This window comes from Megalobrama amblycephala, linkage group LG3 (assembly GCF_018812025.1).
Source record: "Megalobrama amblycephala isolate DHTTF-2021 linkage group LG3, ASM1881202v1, whole genome shotgun sequence".
NCBI lineage: Eukaryota > Metazoa > Chordata > Actinopteri > Cypriniformes > Xenocyprididae > Megalobrama > Megalobrama amblycephala.
Genome location: NC_063046.1, coordinates 50,170,438 through 50,190,137, shown reverse-complemented (window position 1 = coordinate 50,190,137; position 19,700 = coordinate 50,170,438). Strand labels below are relative to the sequence as shown.

General features: G+C 36.9%; 2 protein-coding genes across 3 annotated transcripts; one reads left to right on the top strand and one right to left on the bottom strand.

Moving 5' to 3' along the window:
- Positions 1–10,440: 10,440 nt before the first annotated feature.
- slx1b (SLX1 homolog B, structure-specific endonuclease subunit) lies at positions 10,441–15,583 on the bottom strand. Of its 2 annotated transcripts, none has more exons than XM_048185957.1 (5): positions 14,965–15,583; positions 14,825–14,876; positions 12,594–12,914; positions 12,228–12,478; positions 10,441–10,856 (listed from the first exon to the last, which is right to left on the bottom strand). In XM_048185957.1, the coding sequence occupies exons 1-5, from the start codon at positions 15,135–15,137 to the stop codon at positions 10,766–10,768; spliced, it is 888 nt and encodes a 295-aa protein (XP_048041914.1). In that variant the 5' UTR covers positions 15,138–15,583; the 3' UTR covers positions 10,441–10,765. The 2 variants fall into 2 exon arrangements, with proteins under 2 accessions (XP_048041914.1, XP_048041915.1); XM_048185958.1 differs by having other exon boundaries at positions 12,263–12,478; positions 14,965–15,572.
- Positions 15,584–15,743: 160 nt separating this feature from the next.
- On the top strand, positions 15,744–18,660 carry zgc:112271 (uncharacterized protein LOC553698 homolog). Its single transcript, XM_048185959.1, has 3 exons — positions 15,744–15,957; positions 16,125–16,222; positions 18,294–18,660. The coding sequence occupies exons 1-3, from the start codon at positions 15,895–15,897 to the stop codon at positions 18,391–18,393; spliced, it is 261 nt and encodes an 86-aa protein (XP_048041916.1). The 5' UTR covers positions 15,744–15,894; the 3' UTR covers positions 18,394–18,660.
- The last annotated feature ends 1,040 nt before the right edge of the window (positions 18,661–19,700 follow it).

Here is a 19,700-nt window from a genome sequence, read left to right as displayed (position 1 = left end):
TTAAACTGAGAACATGTATCATTTTAAGGGAAAAATAAGTTGATTTTAAATTTCATGGCATCAACACATCTCAAAAAAGTTGGGACAAGGCCATGTTTACCACTGTGTGGCATCCCCTCTTCTTTTTATAGTAGTCTGCAAATGTCTGGGGACTGAGGAGACAAGTTGCTCAAGTTTAGGAATAGGAATGTTGTCCCATTCTTGTCTAATACAGGCTTCTAGTTGCTCAACTGTCTTAGGTCTTCTTTGTCGCATCTTCCTCTTTATGATGCACCAAATGTTTTCTATGGGTGAAAGATCTGGACTGTAGGCTGGTCATTTCAGTACCCGGATCCTTCTTCTATGCAGCCACGATGTTGTAATTGATGCAGTATGTGGTCTGACATTGTCATACTGGAAAATGCAAGGTCTTCCCTGAAAGAGACCACGTCTGGATGGGAGCATATGTTGTTCTAGAACTTGGATATACCTTTCAGCATTGATGGTGCCTTTCCAGATGTGTAAGCTGCCCATGCCACACGCACTCATGCAACCCCATACCATCAGAGATTCAGGCTTCTGAACTGAGCGCTGATAACAACTTGGGTTGTCCTTGTCCTCTTTAGTCCGGATGACATGGCGTCCCAGTTTTCCAAAAAGAACTTCAAATTTTGATTCGTCTGACCACAGAACAGTTTTCCACTTTGCCACAGTCCATTTTAAATGAGCCTTGGCCCAGAGAAAACACTTGCGCTTCTGGATCATGTTTAGATATGACTTTTTTGGCCTATAGAGTTTTAGCCGGCAACAGCGAATGGCACAATGGATTGTGTTCACCGACAATGTTTTCTGGAAGTATTCCTGAGCCCATGTTGTGATTTCCATTACAGTAGCATTCCTGTATGTGATGCAGTGCCGTCTAAGGGCCCGAAGATCACGGCATCCAGTGTGGTTTTCCGGCCTTGACCCTTACACACAGAGATTGTTCCAGATTCTCTGAATCTTTGGATGATATTATGCACTGTAGATGATGATAACTTCAAACTCTTTGCAATTTTTCTCTGAGAAACTCCTTTCTGATATTTCTCCTCTATTTTTCGATGCAGCATTGGGGGAATTGGAGATCCTCTGCCCATCTTGACTTCTGAGAGACACTGCCACTCTGAGAGGCTCTTTTTATACCCAATCATGTTGCCAATTGACCTAATAAGTTGCAGATTGGTCCTCCAGCTGTTCCTTATATGTACATTTAACTTTTCCGGCCTCTTATTGCTACCTGTCCCAACTTTTTTGAAATGTGTAGCTCTCATGAAATCCAAAATGAGCCAATATTTGGCATGACATTTCAAAATGTCTCACTTTCAACATTTGATATGTTATCTATATTCTGTTGTGAATAAAATATAAGTTTATGAGATTTGTAAATTATTGCATTCCTTTTTTATTCACAATTTGTACAGTGTCCCAACTTTTTTGGAATTGGGTTTATATCTTTTTATTTGTGTTCCAAAGATGAACAAAGGTCTTACGGGTGTGGAACGACATGAGGGTGAGTAATGAATGACAGTTGGGTGAACTAACACTTTAACTATTTTAATCACAAATCACTTCTCATGAAATGAGCAAAAACTGCACAAATACTGTAGATAAATGAACTTGGCATGGAATAGCCTTCTGCAGCTTGCAGACAGCTTTTTACAGGAAGAAGAATTAGTGGTGTAACTTGTTAATGGTTTCAAACATTTCATGAGTAGCTGAAAAATGTCTTCCTGAATATTCACCATATAAAGGGTTCAAGTCAGGACTCTAACCAAAGCCAAAACATGAGCCTGATGAACTTGTTCTCAAGCCACTTCTTGATTATCTTTTCATTGTGGGCAGGAGCATCATCTTGTTGTTGAAAAATAACATCTGATCATTCTTCTTTAGATAACAACTTTTAATTTGTAGGAAGCAAGCCATTCTGCAATATTCTCCAAAGCATTAAGTGACTTTTCACAATGAAGCAGCTCAACAATAGCAGCAGCTAAATGCTCCGCACACAGTGACACCTCTTCCTCCATGCTTCACTGTGGCAGAGATGCATTTATTATTAGATTTCTCAGCAGATTTTCGAAGACACCATTCTGGAGCATCGCCATGTAACTCGCGTCACTCCACACACAACTTCTCATATTCTGCCAAAAACTTCATTGAGTACATAAAAAGTATATATACTTTCTCATTTTTAGTTTAAAAAAGTAGAGGCTACTAATAGCACACTTGAGTAAACTTATTTTTGTAAGTGTCATCAGACTACAGCTCTAACTATAAGAGAGCCGATATAAGTCTGTGGATATTTGGGGCTTTTATTCAGTATCAGGGCTGCTGTCAGCTGACTAACTGTTTTCAGATGTTCTTGAACCCGATTTCATAACGGGGCGGGACCAATACACTCCAAAACAGAAGAGAGAAGTGCGTGGAGAAATTAAGTATTTTAAAACCTTCAAAGTATTTTCGAGAGAATTTAGGCTACTGGGATCAACAAAATGGCAGGTACGTTTGTTTTTGTATTACTGCGAGTTATTTTTCCGCTTAATTTTGTTAGGACTGCTCCAGGAATTCCAGGAAAAGGGGATTCCTCTCTCTCTCTCTCTCTCTCTCTCTCTCTCTGTGAAATTCACAGAATTATAGATTTGTTTATGTTGCTGAATTGAATCGAAACGAATATGAGTTTGGCTAAATTGTTGTGTTTATAAATGTAAGTGTGTATTAATTCCTTTAATCATGAAAATGTCGTCGACAGATGAACCTCAGATTCAGTCTTGGGAAGATCGGAACCCCGGAGAGATTCTGGACATCCGATTTCAGAAAAACCCCAACCAAAAACTCAAATACTTGGAGGCTGAACCCAAAATACTAGGAGTGCGTGTACTTTACAGCTCTGCCGACATAGTTTTTTTTTTTTTTTTTTTTTTGCTTACACACTCTTGTTCATGGATGTGAAAAATTACTGTACAGAATAATAACTGTAGTAACCATTTTTTTGGCAGATTGATTATCATTATAATAAGCATGGTTTAGTAACAATTGCAAATTCGTGGTTATAGTGTTTTTACAGGTACAAATGTCAGGCTAAAGGAACTATTTAATATAATACACCCGTGGTTAATTTTCGTACATGTTTTGTGGTTCATTACAGGTAACGCAGATTGCGATGGCAGTGTTTCTGTCATTTGCGATCTTGTTGTTTTATGTGAATGGCATGTCCACGATTGCAGACGCAGCGAGCGGCGGTACCTCCGTGATCGTGAGTAGCCTACACTCAGGGGCGGAGCCAGGGGGTGGCCGTGGCCACCCTTGGCCTAAGCTTGGCCACCCCGCTCACAATTGCTGTTTCTGTCTACTTTTTTTGTTGTTGTTGTTGTTGACAAGAATTGCGTTTATTTAAACGCAGAACCGTCTCTTTAACACCACAAAAACGGGAGACTTTTCAGACGCGCACTCCAACTTCGCCTCAGCGCCAGGCGCAAGTCAAACGCGCGCGGAAACGATACAGGTGCCGAATGAGCTTCAGCAGAACAACAGTGAACGGCGAACATTATATAGCTATAGCTTACGTAAATGTTTCTCAGCTGGTGGGTTGCAAGACCGCGCACTTTTCAATCACGCGCAAATTTGGTGCGCTGTACTCATTATAAATGCAACGTCGTAGTTTTGTCGTCTATTAAGTCATGAAATAACCAAAAAAGGCGATTAAAGCTGCGTTAAAACTGCATGCATGTAGGCCTTTATATGCGTCACATGTCTCTGGACTAAAATATTCTGCTATGTGAGATCACAATATAAGGCACAAGCTTATATGTAATTTTTTAATGCATAAATAAATGTGAGAACTGTGCATTTGTACTAGAAGATGCTAATTTATAAAGTACAAATAAAAATGTATCACATTTATGCATCAGCAAATGGGAATTCAAAAGAATTTTCTTTGTAGGCCTAATGAGTTTAATTTTAATTATGATAGAACTGTTGCAATTATTTATTTTGACAATATAGAAAGTTAAACATTTAGTGTTTACTTTTTTGGTTACTTTTTGAAACAGACAAACTCAGAATTCATTGGAATCCATCAGAATTCAACGAACTCAGAGTTCATTGATTATACATAAAATTCAATGAAGGTTGAATAATCTATGAAGTACAGTATGTAGTTTTCTGTCTGATCCATGGAGATGCAACAATGAAGAACAAGCTATTGGGGGTTCTGAGAACCAGAAGTGACTGAACAAGTTGAAATTTAGCTATAGTATGAGCCCCTTTATTAATATGCTTGCAAGTGAGGAATGATAAAAAAAAAAAAAAAAAGGTCAAATTCACTCACACAGATTCTGCAAGTGGTTCACATACTTTTTCGTGCAACTGTATATGACTTTCTTCTTTCAGACAATCACCCTGATGCTCCTAAGCTTTATAATGGCAGTACACGGAAACCGCCTGTTTGAAACTCAAAAAAGTGCATCCATCCATTATAAATGTACTCCACACGGCTGAAGCGGTGTGTTTGTGTAAGAAAAAAAATCATATTTAACACGTTATAAAGTAAAATAACTAGCTTTCGCCAGACCGCCTTCCGTATTCAACTTACGAAGAAAGTGTAATGCCTCCAGCAGTTCAAAATGCTTACGCTTATGCCTTCCGTATTCATCTTACGAAACAAGCGTAACTGATGCGACGGCAGTTACGCTTTTTTCGTAAGTTGAATACAGAAGTTGAATTGAGACATCAGTTAATTAAATAATTATTATGAATGTCTAAACATGTGTATACATAGACTACGTGATAAAAATGAAGTAGGCCTATTTGATAAAACTAAAAAACAAAACGAATAAAACACTGAAAATTATACAATATTTGATAAAAAGGGAAGACTGGGGCTAGTTGTCACACTCTTCATTTCAGTGAATAAACCTCAACGCTAAAGGGTTTTTGTAGCCCTTTCGGGCCACTAGCTCATTTTTACTTGCCCTGACAAAATTTTCACTGGCACCACCACAAAAAAAATTAAAGGATTAGTTCACTTTCTAATTAAAATTTCCTGATAATTTACTCACCCCCATGTCATCCAAGATGTTAATTTCTGTCTTTCTTCAGTCGAAAAGAAATTAAGGTTTTTGATGAAAACATTCCAGGATTTTTCTCCTTATAGTGGACTTCAATGAACTCCAATCAGTGGAATGTCAAAATTACAGTTTCATTGCAGCTTCAAAGTGTTCTTCACGATCCCAGACAAGGAATAAGGGTCTTATCTAGAGAAACCATCACTCATTTTCTAAAAACATTTGAACATTTTATACATTTTAACCATAAATGCTCATCTTGAACTAGCTCTCTTCTTCTTCTCTATTTGAATTCCAGCAGTGTAGATATTGCTAAGTGTATTACTGCCCTCCACAGGTCAAAGTTTGAACTAAATTGTCATATACAATATTCTAGTGCAAGTATATAACAATTAGTTCAAACTTTGACCTGAGGAGGGCAGTAATACACTTAGCAGTGTCTACACTGCTGGAATTCTAATAGAGAAGAAGAAGAAGAAGAGAGCTAGATCAAAGTGAGCATTTATTGTTAAAACTTGTTTATACTTGTTTAATTAATTAATTTATTTAATTTTTTTTTTTCAGAAAATGAGTGATGGTTTCTCTAGATAAGACCCTTATTCCTAGTCTGGTATCATTTAAAGCCCTTTGAAGCTGCACTGAAACTGTAATTTTGACCTTCAACCGTTTGGTGCCCATTGAAGTCCACTATATGGAGAAAAATCCAGGAATGTTTTCATCAAAAACTTTAATTTCTTTTCGACTGGAGAAAGAAGGACATGAACATCTTGGATGACATGAAGGTGAGTAAATTATCAGGAAATTTTAATTTGAAAGTGAACTAATCCTTTAAAATAGATAGATATACATACTGTACATACATATATATTTTCGTTGTTTTTGACCCATGTGACCTTAAATTCTAATAAATAAGGTTATGACACTAAAAATTTAAATTTTAGAAATTTTGTGAAATTTCACCATTCACAATTCCAATTTCGATACCACAGCAAAAACTACTTACCTAACTAAAATAAAGTTCAAACATGATTAAAGACAAGTAAACAGTCAGTCATAAATTAAGAACAAATCAATAAGAGAGTTTATTTAGAAATAATCTAGTCTGTTAGTTTGTTTAGGCTATATATTGTTTATCTATAAACAAAAAAACAAGTAATAGAGCAAAGAATGAAATAAACAGTGCTTGAAGTTTTTCGGGTAGGTCTAACAGTAGTAACCAGGTATTGAACTGTAAAGTAACACTGCTCTTCATATCTTCATCTCATGTATAAATTAAATATAGATTAATCCTTATTAAAGTTACAAAAGAAGTTATTCAGTCAAGAGCCATTTAGCCATTTGTTGAAAGCTTTAAAAATCACAAGGGGTATTACTGATGTATTTTATGTCATGTATTTTAAGTTAACTTACTGAACACATACTGACCTTATAGGATAACATGCTTCAACATCCTAATATAGGTTTTTAAAGGTAAAACAGTTCTGAAACACAAAACAATTCATTAAACAGTAACACATTGTTATGTGCAGACTGACACAATGCTGTTTTGGAGGGCCTCAAAGTCTACCCTGGACGTTGTTTTGCTGAACCTCCATGGGATATTATAAAGAAAATTGTGCCTTTCCAAATCAAGTCCAACACCGCAGATCAGTCAGTAAATCTATTTTGAAACAAGGTTAACCTGATATGTGTGATAAGAGAGAAAAACCAAGGGCTGAAATCTGAATGTTTTCTGAAGACACCATGTATAATATGTCCTGATCTTTCCCTTTTATAGATAATTATCGCTGGATGTTTGGCAATAGCTGCACAGAATCTTCACCTCCCAACTGTAAGTTTTCAGACACATAATTTTATTTAATTCAATAAGGAAATATGACCTTTTGGTCACCAAACATGCAGAATGTCGTTGTTTTGGTGCATCCAATAACACTGTGTTTCTCCGCAGCTGAAGGCCTGTTTAGGAATGCAAGTCGTGGCCTGTACAACCTCTGTGATCTGCATTTTACTGCACCTAAGTGTTTTCACTTCCCTATTTTATTGTTGGAATCCTGATTTAAAACCCTCCCAAAGGACAATATGTAGACATTTAGAAGTAAGTCATGAAAATGTATTGTAACAATTCTCATATGGTATTCATATGGGTAGGGGAGGCCAGGCACACAGTTCATAATTGAATGCTGTCACAAAATTGTAACAGCTAACTGTTAGTTCTCTTAATCCATGTTAAGATGAGAACAACTTACATTGCTGTCTTTAATTATCGATTTGACTGCACTATTGAATGAGAACAAAACTGAATTGAGCTGGATGATAACACTATTGTCTTCTGTAAAGCTGTTTTATATTTGTTTGCAGCTTCAACAGTTTATTAAACTGAACTGAATTAACACTGAACTGTCTTGAGCAGAATAACAACACTATTTCTTTCTGTAGAGCTGCTTATAGCTGAATTGAACTTGTTTCATAATTGATGAATGTTGCACTGTTATTGAACTGAACTGACTTGAGCTCAATAATGTCTTCTGTAGAGCTTCTTTATATAGTTGAATTGAGTTAGTTTCCTAACTGATGAACTTTGCTACACTGACACTGTTAATCTAAATTCAATCAACAAAATTGAGCTGAATAATGACATATGAATCTTTTTTAAAGCTGCTTTATAGCTAAAATTGAAGAATGAAGAATGAGTGAAGAATTTTGAAACATCAGTGCTGTTATTTTCATTACTATGAAGCAACAGTCTGTATTTCATTGTATACAGCGCTGTATGAATAAATGACTTGACTTTTTCATCTTTTTACCCACCTACAGACAGGTTTTGAAAATTACCTAGCATTACAAAAGCTGGTGCTTTCAGTCCAGATTGCCCTTTCTGCCACTTTAGCTGCATACTGCTGCAAGGTCATTCAGTGCTGCTGTCCCACGTCTAGTATGGTAAGACCCCGTGAAAATTCAAATTGTAGATCATGTTGTAAGGTGCTGTTTTGAAAGATATGATGACAACTCTCTAATTCTACTCTCTTTCAGCCGGTAATCACGGTTAACAGACTTCCAGATCCTCGGTGAGGACAGATTCAGTGATGAGACCTTCAGAGCCTGGAGAAATATATATCCACAATATAGATCTATATAACCACTGTTTGTTCAACATGTGTATCAGAATTGAATGATCACTTTTATACATTTCAGGCATCTGTGTTGGGAGTAACGCATTACAAGTAACTTGAGTTATGTACTAATTAGATTACTTTCAAGGAACTAGTAAAGTATCGCATTACTTTTACATTTACTACCAAATATGTGTTACTTTTTAAAATATGTTACGCAAGTTACTTTGTTTCCCTATTCATTGACTGACACCTCTTCTGTCCCCATGTTGTGAGATGCAGAGGCTTTGTATGCGCTGTATAAACATGATGGTTATTGTAGACTAAATGTGAGCATGCATTTACTCATCTCATTTGCACAAAAACAGATTCAGTATTCCTCAAAATGAATAAAAACACTGAAATGCTAACTGGCAGTAATTAAATGTTAAATAATACAAATATACTTTATGTATTTAATCTTACTTTATTAAGCAATGTCTTTGCTGCTGACCTTAGATGATTCAAATCACCCATAGCAATACGCAACAATGACTATAGATAAACATCACATTTGTGTTTTATTGTTAAAGGGTTAGTTCACCCAAAAATGAAAATAATGTCATTTATTACTCACCCTCATGCCGTTCCACACCTGCAAGACCTTCGTTAATCTTCAGAACACAAATTAAGATATTTTAGTTGAAATCCGATGGCTCAGTGAGGCCTGCATAGCCAGCAATGACATTCCTCTCTCAAGATCCATTCATGTACTAAAAACATATTTAAATCAGTTCATGTGAGTACAGTGGTTCAATATTAATATTATAAAGCAACGAGAATATTTTTGGAGCGCCAAAAAACTAAATAACGACTTATTTAGTGATGGCCGATTTCAAAACACTGCTTCAGGAAGCATCGGAGCACAGATGAATCAGTGTGTCGAATCTGCTGTTCGGAACGCCAAAGTCACGTGATTTCAGCCGTTGGCAGTTTGACACGCGATCTGAATCACGATCAGTGATGACACACTGATTCATTTGTGCTCCGAATCTTCCTGAAGCATTGTTTTGAAATCGGCCATCACTAAATAAGTCATTATTTTGTTTTTTTGGCGCTCCAAAAATATTCTCGTCACTTTATAATATTAATATTGAACCACTGTACTCACATGAACTGATTTAAATATGTTTTTAGTACATTAATGGATCTTGAGAGAGGAAATGTCCATTGCTCCCTATGGAAGCCTCACTGAGCCATCGGATTTCAACTAAAATATCTTAATTTGTGTTCTGAAGATTAACGAAGGTCTTACGGCTGTGGAACGGCACAAGGGTGAGTAATAAATGACAGAATTTTCATTTTTGGGTGAACTAACCCTTTAAAGTAAGTGTATTGAACTTTCTTCTCCTGTGTCCTATTCTTCTGCAGTCCAGAATGGCAGCACAGCTGAAAGGTTTGATTGAGCTGTGCCCTCTACTGTGCGGGCATGAATTTACACTTTTGGTGTGAAAGGGTGTTTACATTTGACAACTTTTTTTTAATTAAAAAACAAGCAAGCTAGCCCAGTACCTAGCAGTAACTAAGTTGTAGCACAAGTAGTTATTTAGAAAGTAACGTAATGTTGTAATGCATTACTTTTAAAAGTAACTTTCACCAGCACTGTGAATTTACACTCAATATTTTATGAAACATATTTCAGTTTGTTTCTAATATTCCATCACTTTTAATAATTTAATTTGCATAAATTTTCTTTTACATACAGTATGTTTTATTTTATACCTCAAATATATAAAATATTTTGAATTTAATCACCTTGTCAACTGAATAGACAGATATCAATGAATTATGATTGTTCCAGCCAGGCCTTTATAATCTATATTGTGGGCACAACCATTGTAGACTCAGTGCTGCTGTGTTTCTGTCCCACCAATGGCACTGATCAGTATTGCAAAAATTATAATAATTGTAAAAACAGTTATGACTGCTTTCAAAAATCCTCCTAATCCCACTTCAAACTCACTATTAGTTGTCAAACTACTCGATCAAACCAAGCAATTATAAAAAGCTGCTGATCTGCAGGGTTTATATACACTTCTGGGAATTCAGCCTTTATTTATTGCATCAATAATCATCCTCACGGTTTATAGATTCTTACTAATGTTCATCTGTTTCCATCTAGTAAGTATAAACATACTAAAAATTTGTTTGTGAGTGGTAATTCAACATCGCAACCAAGGAATAGGGGGAAAAAAATAATGTTCACACACATATACAAAAACACAAATTCGCTGATTTATTGTTCAATAAATATGACCACACGTGATTTCAGATAAAAATAACCACATTTAAAAACTTTTGTCACAGTTTAAAAAACAAAACAGTAATTGTCATTCTCATCATAACTGAGCTTACACACAATGTTTAACAATTATTATTGCTGAATTAAAATGTTTTATTTCATATTTTAAAATGTGTCTAAAGATGTTCTTATATTTCAAAAGTTAAACGCGTCATCTCATTCTGTGTATCCTTGTTTATTCCACATTTTTTAGGATGTACAGATGACTTGACCTTAATGAGTCATTCTGTGTCAGTTCAGACTCTCCAGTCCAATAAATACTTCTTAAAATGCAGAAACGGCTGTATCACATTGTCTTCACAACTGTAGTTCATCCGTCCAGTGACTCTGTTTAAATGAAAATAGTGTAATTTATTGACAACACATATTAAAGTGATAGTTCACCCAAAAATGAAAATGACCCCTAATTTACTCACCCTCAAGCCATCCTATGTGTATATGACTTTCTTCTTTCAGCCAAACACAATCAGAGTTATATTAAAAAATATCCTGACTCTTCCAAGCTTTATAATTGGAGTGATTGGAGGATGAGATTTTGAAGCCCAAAAAAGTGCATTCATCAATTCTAAAACTCCAAGCAGCTCCGGGGATTAATAAAGGCCTTCTGAAGTGAACCGATGCGCTTGTGTAAGAAAAATATCCTTATTTAAAAACTTTATAAAGTAAAATAACAAGCTTCTGTCTTGCCTTTATTAAAGGGTTAGTTCACCCAAAAATGTAATGAATTACTCACCCTCATGCTGTTCCACAACTGTAAGACCTTTGTTCATCTTCAGAACACAAATTAAGATATTTTAGTTGAAATCCGATGGCTCAGTGAGGCCTGCATAGCCAGCAATGACATTCCTCTCTCAAGATCCATTAATGTACTAAAAACATATTTAAATCAGTTCATGTGAGTACAGTGGTTAAATATTAATATTATAAAGAGACGAGAATATTTTTGGAGCACCAAAAAAAAAAAAAAATAACAACTTATTTAGTGATGGCCGATTTCAAAACACTGCTTCAGGAAGCATCGGAGCATTATGAATCTTTTGTGTCGAATCATGATTCGGATCGCGTGTCAAACCACCAAACTGCTGAAATCACGTGACTTTGGTGTTCCGAACAGCAGATTCGACACACTGATTCATCTGTGCTACGAAGCTTCCTGAAGCAGTGCTTTGAAATCGGCCATCACTAAATAAGTCTTTATTTAGTTTTTTTTGGCGCTCCAAAAATATTCTCGTCGCTTTATAATATAAATACTGAGCCACTGTACTCACATGAACCGATTTAAACATGTTTTTAGTAACTTTATGGATCTTGAGAGAGGAAGTGTCATTGCTGGCTACACAGGCCTCACGGAGCCATCGGATTTCAACTAAAATATCTTAATTTGTGGTCTGAAGATGAACGAAGGTCTTACGGGTGTGGAACGGCATGAGGGTGAGTAATAAATGACATTATTTTCATTTTTGGGTGAACTAACCCTTTAATTACGTGGAGTACTTTTTATGATCAATGGATGCACTTTTTTGGGCTTCAAAATCTCACCAAAATCCACCAATCACTCCCATTATAAAGCTTGGAAGAGTCAGGATATTTTTAATATAACTCTGATTGTGTTCATCAGAAAGAAGAACGTCATATACACCTAGAATGGCTTGAGAGTGAGTAAATTATGGGGTAATTTTCATTTTTTGGTGAACTTACCCTTTAATACATTCAGATACCATATTAAAGCTGACCTGAGATGAGGATGAGGTAATTTCTTCCAAATCACCATAACAGCCGTTTTTATGGCGTATCAAACTCCCCCACAGCACCGAGTGATGACAGCCAGGGCACTTTCCCTCAACAGGAAGTAGGTGGAAAGGGTCTGCCTTTAGAAAGTGTTTAGCCAGGCAAATCAGGTGACAAACCATTTGACAGGAAGGGTGGAAACAAGATAGTCTATCCACAGCCTGAAATCACACACACACAAAAAAAAGAAGCAAAACCCAAAGGATTGAGACAGTTACTCCTGCAACATCTTGAGCTGGTATCTCAAAACTACTTTGAAAGCAGAGTGGAACTAACCTTAACAAACACCCCACACAACACGCACTGCTCCACCTGTCTCTCCTCTTGCTCCTCGCACTCCTGCTGCGGTTTCCTCTTAGCACGAACACAGCCAAACGCCAGAGGAATGTGCAGAGGAGGCTGCAACACAGGGGCAAAGTCCATCCGGTACTCCTGCTTTAACCAGCGCACAGTGAGGGGGAGTCGACTCCACGGCGCCACCCGCAGCATGTTTGACACCACACGCCAGTGGAACTGCAAACTGGACTCTTTACGGCTGCGCCGGGCAACATGGGACAGACGACGAGAGATGTGCGGATGCTGCCAAGCCCACTCAAACTAGCAGAGGAAAGATTAACAAAGAACTAAAACAAAGACAAACCGCACATTTTCACCTCACAATTTTTATTACAGTAATGTGACTGGAATGTTTTACTGTTCAATTTGAAATTTTTTTTATCCTAAAATTATTTTCTTTACTCTTTTACCATTATGTTAATCAATCTGTTTGCACAATCTTACCTTTTTTTTTGTTACTAATGCTATGTACATTATGTAACTTTCAGCACAAAAAAAAAAAAAAAAAATAAAACCGCATGCCTCTTGCAGAAGTTTTGGTTGAGCTTCAACTGTGCACCTCAGATAAATGTGGTTCGAGGCACCACTGTACACATGGACACAGGACACAGAGTGGATTTTAAATGATTCATGGTCAATTTTTCTGGTTCGTTGTGACAACCAACTTTCAGCTTTATGCTACCCATGCCAAAGTTACTTTTCTGGCCCTGTCCAAACTGAAAATGACATGTGAAGGTTTTCCAAGTATAGAAACCCTCTGCATTTAACCCATCCAGTGCACACACATTTGTAGTGGCGAGTAGTGAACACACACAGCCCGCACCGACCTATGTGACCTAGCAGCGTCAGTTGCGTCGCTTCACTACCACTCATATATCCTCTCCCGTGGCCTCATGGGATTGTGTAAATTGTCCATCGTACACACACTTCAAAATCTTGCGGTAAATAGTAGGTCAAGCGGGTACTTTTTGCATAGTTGAGGGCTTAGGCTTTCATTTGGGAAATATAACATCTTATATAATATTGGTTTAACTAATAACATGAAGGTAAGGTTAATAATATAACTTAGAGAACAAAATTTTCAGTTTTACTCAAATTAGGGTGATGCAAAAATGAGTACACCCCACTAAACGTGGGGTGATGAGACCAAGATAAATGTTTTTGGAACTGTTGGCTTCAAAACGTCGCAAAGGTGAGGAATACAAAGAAAAATGCATGGTGCCTACAGTGAAACATGGTGGTGGCAGTGTCCTTATGTGGGGCTGCATGAGTGCTGCTGGTGTCGATGAGCTGCATTTCATTGATGGCATCATGAATTCACAGATGTACTGCTCTATACTGAAAGAGAAGATGCTACCATCTCTCCGTGCCCTTGGGCGTCATGCACTTTTCCAACATGACAATGATCCTAAACACACATCTAAGGCCACTGTTGGATTTCTGAAGAAGAACAGGGTGAAAGTGATTCAGTGGTTCCTGATCTGAACCCAGTCGAACACCTATGGGGAATTCTGAAGAGACGAGTTGAGAATCACTCTTCTTGAGGAATGGAAAAAGATAGATGTTGCAAAATGTTAATTCCATGCCTAGAAGACTTGGTGCTGTCATTAAATATCATAGAGGCCATACAAAGTACTAGATGTAGTAGTTTTTGTTGTGGGGTGTACTCATTTTGCATCACCCTAATTTGAGTAAAACTGAAAAATGTGTAATCAAAGTTATATTATTAACCTTACTTTCATGTTATAAGTTAAACAGATGTTAAAACTTAGTCTTGTCAACATTTTGGAATTTGTTTTTATATTCATTGAGATATTGTTTAAAATGTTACTTTTCAAAGGGGGAGTACTTGTTTACGCTGAGCACTGTGTAGTAGTTAAGTATGGAATTTCGGTCGCAGCCTAGGATGTATGTATGCAATTTCCCGCGGAATCCGTCCCGAGAACTCCAAAAATATAAATCATTCTTATAGGTTTATTTATTATAGGAGTATTTGGGTAAAGTAAAGGACTGGAAGATTTTTTTCCCCTGCACTCTCTTGTTGATAACACTACTATTCATTCATCAAAAAGCTACATAGTGTAGCTTGAAAATAAGCATAAACAAGAACATTTTCTACAAAGGGGAAGTGAAAGACAAGATACAACACATAAAGAGAAAATTATATTTACCCGAAGAGCTGCAATATCAGATGGAAAGCCATGGATGATAAGAACCATCTCCCTTAAAATGAATAAAAAACGTACGATTACTACAGAACCACCGGGGTCTCTGCTGGTCGTCCATATGAAATGTTCAGCAGAAATCTCACCATGGTCCCCTGCCACTGGTTCTCTTCGCTCCTCCTCGGTGTCGTCCTGCGTTGTGTTGACCGATACGGCGCTCTGGGTTCACAGTGAAGCCAATATATATTCGACCCTTGAATTTCGGGTTCGTACAGTACAGCATATACACGCCATAGAAACTCTCCACCTCGACCACCATCCTGTTTTCTACAGCAGCTCCAGCGCCTGTCCAGAGGGAGGCTACTAACGTGGAGACTTTTCTTATACTTATACATATGTCATCTGTTCAGTTCACTTGGCAATATTTAACAATTTCCTCATATATACAATACAGCAATACCCTTCAAGGGCTCCTTATCTCAAGCGATACAACTCTATCCTGCCCTGTTTTTTTTCCTCCACTTGAATCATCAAAACATTATTCATTTGTTTTGGTATTGTGGCTCTTTCGTTTCAAACTAGCCCGTTAAAGAAGTCCAGGTATGGCCTGAGCAAATATGCGATACAGGAGTCAATTATTAAGCGTATAAAAAATTAAGTTAAATATTTTGCCAAAATTCGTGTTATTAACAAATAACGTTTTGACCCTCTGTATTGATTTAATTTGGTTTGATCATCTTATATTAAATGATGTGGCTTTTCCGATCATGCAAATGAAGAGAACACCGATAACAGCAAGGACCCCAAATTCTCTGCTTTGATTGGTCAGTTTTCATGCCTTTGGTAAACAGTTCGATAAAGGGATTGGTCATTACTGTTTAGGAGGCGTGGACTTTCTCTGATTCCAAGCCCAAATGGGTGTTTTTATTATTAAGCTCCTCCTTTCTAAGGCATACCGGTAGTTACTTCATAATTAGAAGAGAACTGCGCTGTGTGCTGTACATTAAAATCATTAACCTCGGTGTTTATAAAAACGTCGACGTCGTCACCAAAGCTGATACTTTATCCCGGGAAATATGTCAGTCACCCCAGATCTGATTCGTGAAAAACTGACTGCGGAGATTGGTGCGATACACGTGGTATGTAATATAACTGCACAGTCAGATGAAGCTGGAATCAGAATGAACTAACTTACAGATCATATACATTTATGATGTAAAACAGGCAGCAGTTGCTTTCTTCCCATTTCAACAGTTAATGAAGGAAAATACATGGTGCATTGTGTCAAAATCCGTTTTTGTTTCAGGATGTAGAAGACACGTCTCCCAATAGATGTGCTGCCAGTTTTAAAGTTCTTGTAGTATCCCCTCAGTTTGAAGGAAAGCCATTGTTGCAGAGACACAGGTGAGTTTACTTCTTCTGCACACGGTTCCTGTGGACTAGAGAATGATTTATGTTCCACAGAAAATACAAAAGACTGCAAAATGCTTCTATTTTGCACCTTTCATATTATTAATATTGATATTTAAAGGATTAGTCCATTTTCAAATAAACTTTTCCTGATAATTTACTCACCCCCATGTCATCCAAGATGTTCATGTCTTTCTTTCTTCAGTCAAAAAGAAATTAAGGTTTTTGATGAAAACATTCCAGGATTATTCTCCTTATAGTGGACTTCAATGGCCTCCAAACGGTTGAAGGTCAAAATTAAAGTTTCATTGCAGCTTCAAAGGGCTTTAAATGATACCAGACGAGGAATAAGGGTCTTATCTAGAGAAACGATTGGTCATGTTCACCAAAACCGCACTTTCGTATTCTTCAAAAAGCTTACGCTGTATGTCCTACACCTTCCCTATTCTACTTGTGGAAAAAATTTAATGGTTTGGAGTCCATTGAAGTCCACTATAAGGAGAATAATCCTGGAATGTTTTCATCAAAAACCTTAATTTCTTTTCAACTGAAGAAAGCAAGACATAAACATCTTGGATGACATGGGGGTGAGTAAATTATCAGGAAAAGTTTATTTGAAAGTGGACTAATCCTTTAATTACTATTTTTAATATTTAAATTTCAAGTTATAAGCATAACAATTTGAGTTTGAAATGAGAAAATCAAAACGGATTTGTCTCCGATTAGTTTAATGACCTCAGAGCTCCAGCTGTATGAACTGCACAAGTTTGTATAGCCTATAACCTGATGACAATTATTTGAGAATGAAGTACAAGATGCTCAAAGGATCAGATCGTTTGTGCAAAGGAGTCACATGATCAATGTCACAAATTTACATGTATGAGATTAGTGACTCCGAGATGGTACAGAATCTTATTCATTTTTTTTTTTTTTTTTATCTAAATACTAGTTTTAGTTAAATTTCAGTCTGGTTTTAATTAGAGAGGAATCTGGTTAATAACATTAATGAAAACAAAAACTAAACATAGATATTCTTTAATTGCTCTAAACTAAAATAAAAATAACTTATTTTAAACAACTGGAGTGACAAATTGAAATTAAAACAAAAATAAAAATGTAAAAAAAAATCAAACTAGAAATACAATGCTATTTTTTTTTTTTTTTTTTATACTTGTCTAATAAATGACATAAGTTTCATTCGTGCACATGATTAATGTCTGTTTCATTTATTAATGAACAAAAATGTCTAATCACTGAATTTTCTCTCTCAAGTTAAAGGTGCAGTAAGCAATTTCTCAGAAACATGGTTGAACAAAACCCAAACAAATCAATCCAAACAAACACATCCTTCCCTTCATTGCTCTGCTCCCAAAATGCAAAAACGCACAATGCAAGAGTGGATGTCTCTTTATCATATCTGAAGCAAAATAATACTTTGTTTTTTCACAAAGTGATAAAAGTATGTTGTGCTCGGTCCAATCCACTTTCAACAGAGTTTCTTAGAAATCACTTACTGCACCTTTAACAGACAGTATGTTATATGCACTGCAGTCAGTTTAACACAACATACAGAAGGGCAGTTGTAAGTGTAAGATCAGTTTATGTTGACATTTGTTAATAATATTTTCATAAATGTGGTCCTTTTTATGTTAATCTCTCATTTAACTGTTATGTGGCAAGCAGGTTGCATTTCTTATCGGTAGTGGATATTGCCATTTAAGAAAACAATTGGCATACTTTTTCAATCAAATACAGAACACCTGAAAATGGAAGAAAAAATGTGGTTTGATGAAATCAGTGATGCAGTGGAGAGTGTTGCGCAAAGGTCATCTGCAGCTGATAAGAGTCCCAGCTGGCCGAGAGTGCCCCAGACACGGACGCAGATGTGCAGGCTTAGCAGAATGATCTGAGTCTTTTTACAGGACCAAGTCATGTGGAAAAGTATTGTCTTTAGAGAGGATGGAGCTGTGGAGGCAAGCTGTGAGGAACAGGCATGCTGGGATCAATAGACTTACTGACCTCATGTGATGTTTTTATAAAAGTCTGTGTTTATGTTTGTTGTTAGGATGGTGAATAATTGCCTGGCAGAGGAGCTGAAAGAGATCCATGCATTCGAGCAGAAAACATTGACACCAGAGCAGTGGGAGAAACAGAAAGCACAATAACACATACAGACACACACAAAACTCATTCATGCAGCCATCAAATAAAACAGCAGTGACCTTTTCTATTTTTTGATACTTCCTTTTTTTCCTTAAAGTATCATACCAATGTAATAGAAATAATTTCATTTGCATTTATGAAGTAATTATGCTTCAGTGTTTAGTCACTTATGCAAAACATCTCTTGCAAATGATTGAAATACATTATGTGCTATATGAGGGATCTTTGAAATGTAGTTTGCTGACAATAAAGAACATTTCTGAACAGAATTTGTAGGTTGTTATCAGTTTGTTAATGTCTGATGACATATCTTCATTTCTATCTTTTTGGAGTGAAAGCTACTGAATACGGCCACCAATAAAACATTAAATACTGTTAATTTTACTTTGTTTGAAATCTGAAAATCAATTTTTTGTCCCCCATTAGCTTTAATGACCGCAGAACTCCAGCTGTGTGAACTGCTCAAGTTTGTGTAGCCTATAACCTGATGATCATGATCTGAGAGTTATCTAAAGCGCATCTTGTGCTTCAGTGGAAGAACATCTGACTGTTTGTACAGAGGAGTCACATGATCAGTGTCACAAATGTACATAATGTATATGATATTAAGCCCAGTTTCCACCGCAGGAACTTTACTTTAGTTCCTAAGGACCTTGGGGTTGTACTTGGTGCGTTTCAACCACAGGAACCAGGGTCTAAATAAAGTTCTCCCCTCAAAAAGTCCCTGCTCGCGAGGTAGTACTTTTCCAAAGTTCAGGAACTTTCGGGGGTGGGACTTGGGCACTGAACATGCTGATTGGTTGAGTTCACACAGCATTTTATTTCATCCACCATTTCTAAAAGTATGTTGAGGTGCGTGCAGTAAGGTGTTGCTATTCGAATCAACAATAGAGTTCAAAAAGTCAACCGATGAACCGACGACGAATTCAGGCTTTATAAAGCTTATGCAGAGGATGAAATCCAGGAAAAACTGGAAAATCGCACACAGTCCTATGTCACCAGACTTATCTTCACGGTACAGACTGCGATGGAAATGCAGAGAGCAACGAGTCTGGGGGGAAAAGTTCCTGGGACAAATTGTTCCGGGTAATTTCGATGGAAACCAGGGTTGCCAGGTCCAACCTGCCCAATTGCTACTCAAAACTAGCCCAATCACATTCCGGGAGGTAAAACCTGCTTTTTTGGCGGGGTTCCCCTGGTAAAATTCGCATTCCAGGGGCTAAATATCATGTTATTTTGGGTTGCTTCAACCTGTGGACATGAAAAACAACCCTCGGCAACAGTGTAAAAGTAGCCCAATTCTGCGGGA

Bases quoted from the DNA above. Each gene is read 5' to 3' on its own strand.
- slx1b (XM_048185957.1), bottom strand. From the start codon at position 15,137: ATGGTGGTCGAGGTGGAGAGTTTCTATGGCGTGTATATGCTGTACTGT. The intron at 12,915-14,824 runs GTAAATATAATT...TTCCTCTGCTAG, and splicing joins CTGATATTGCAGCTCTTCGG to TTTGAGTGGGCTTGGCAGCA. The intron at 10,857-12,227 runs GTAAGTTCACCA...TCATTTAAACAG, and splicing joins GTATCTGAATGTATTAAAGG to AGTCACTGGACGGATGAACT.
- zgc:112271 (XM_048185959.1), top strand. From the start codon at position 15,895: ATGTCAGTCACCCCAGATCTGATTCGTGAAAAACTGACTGCGGAGATT. The intron at 15,958-16,124 runs GTATGTAATATA...TTTTTGTTTCAG, and splicing joins AGATTGGTGCGATACACGTG to GATGTAGAAGACACGTCTCC. The intron at 16,223-18,293 runs GTGAGTTTACTT...GTTTGTTGTTAG, and splicing joins CCATTGTTGCAGAGACACAG to GATGGTGAATAATTGCCTGG.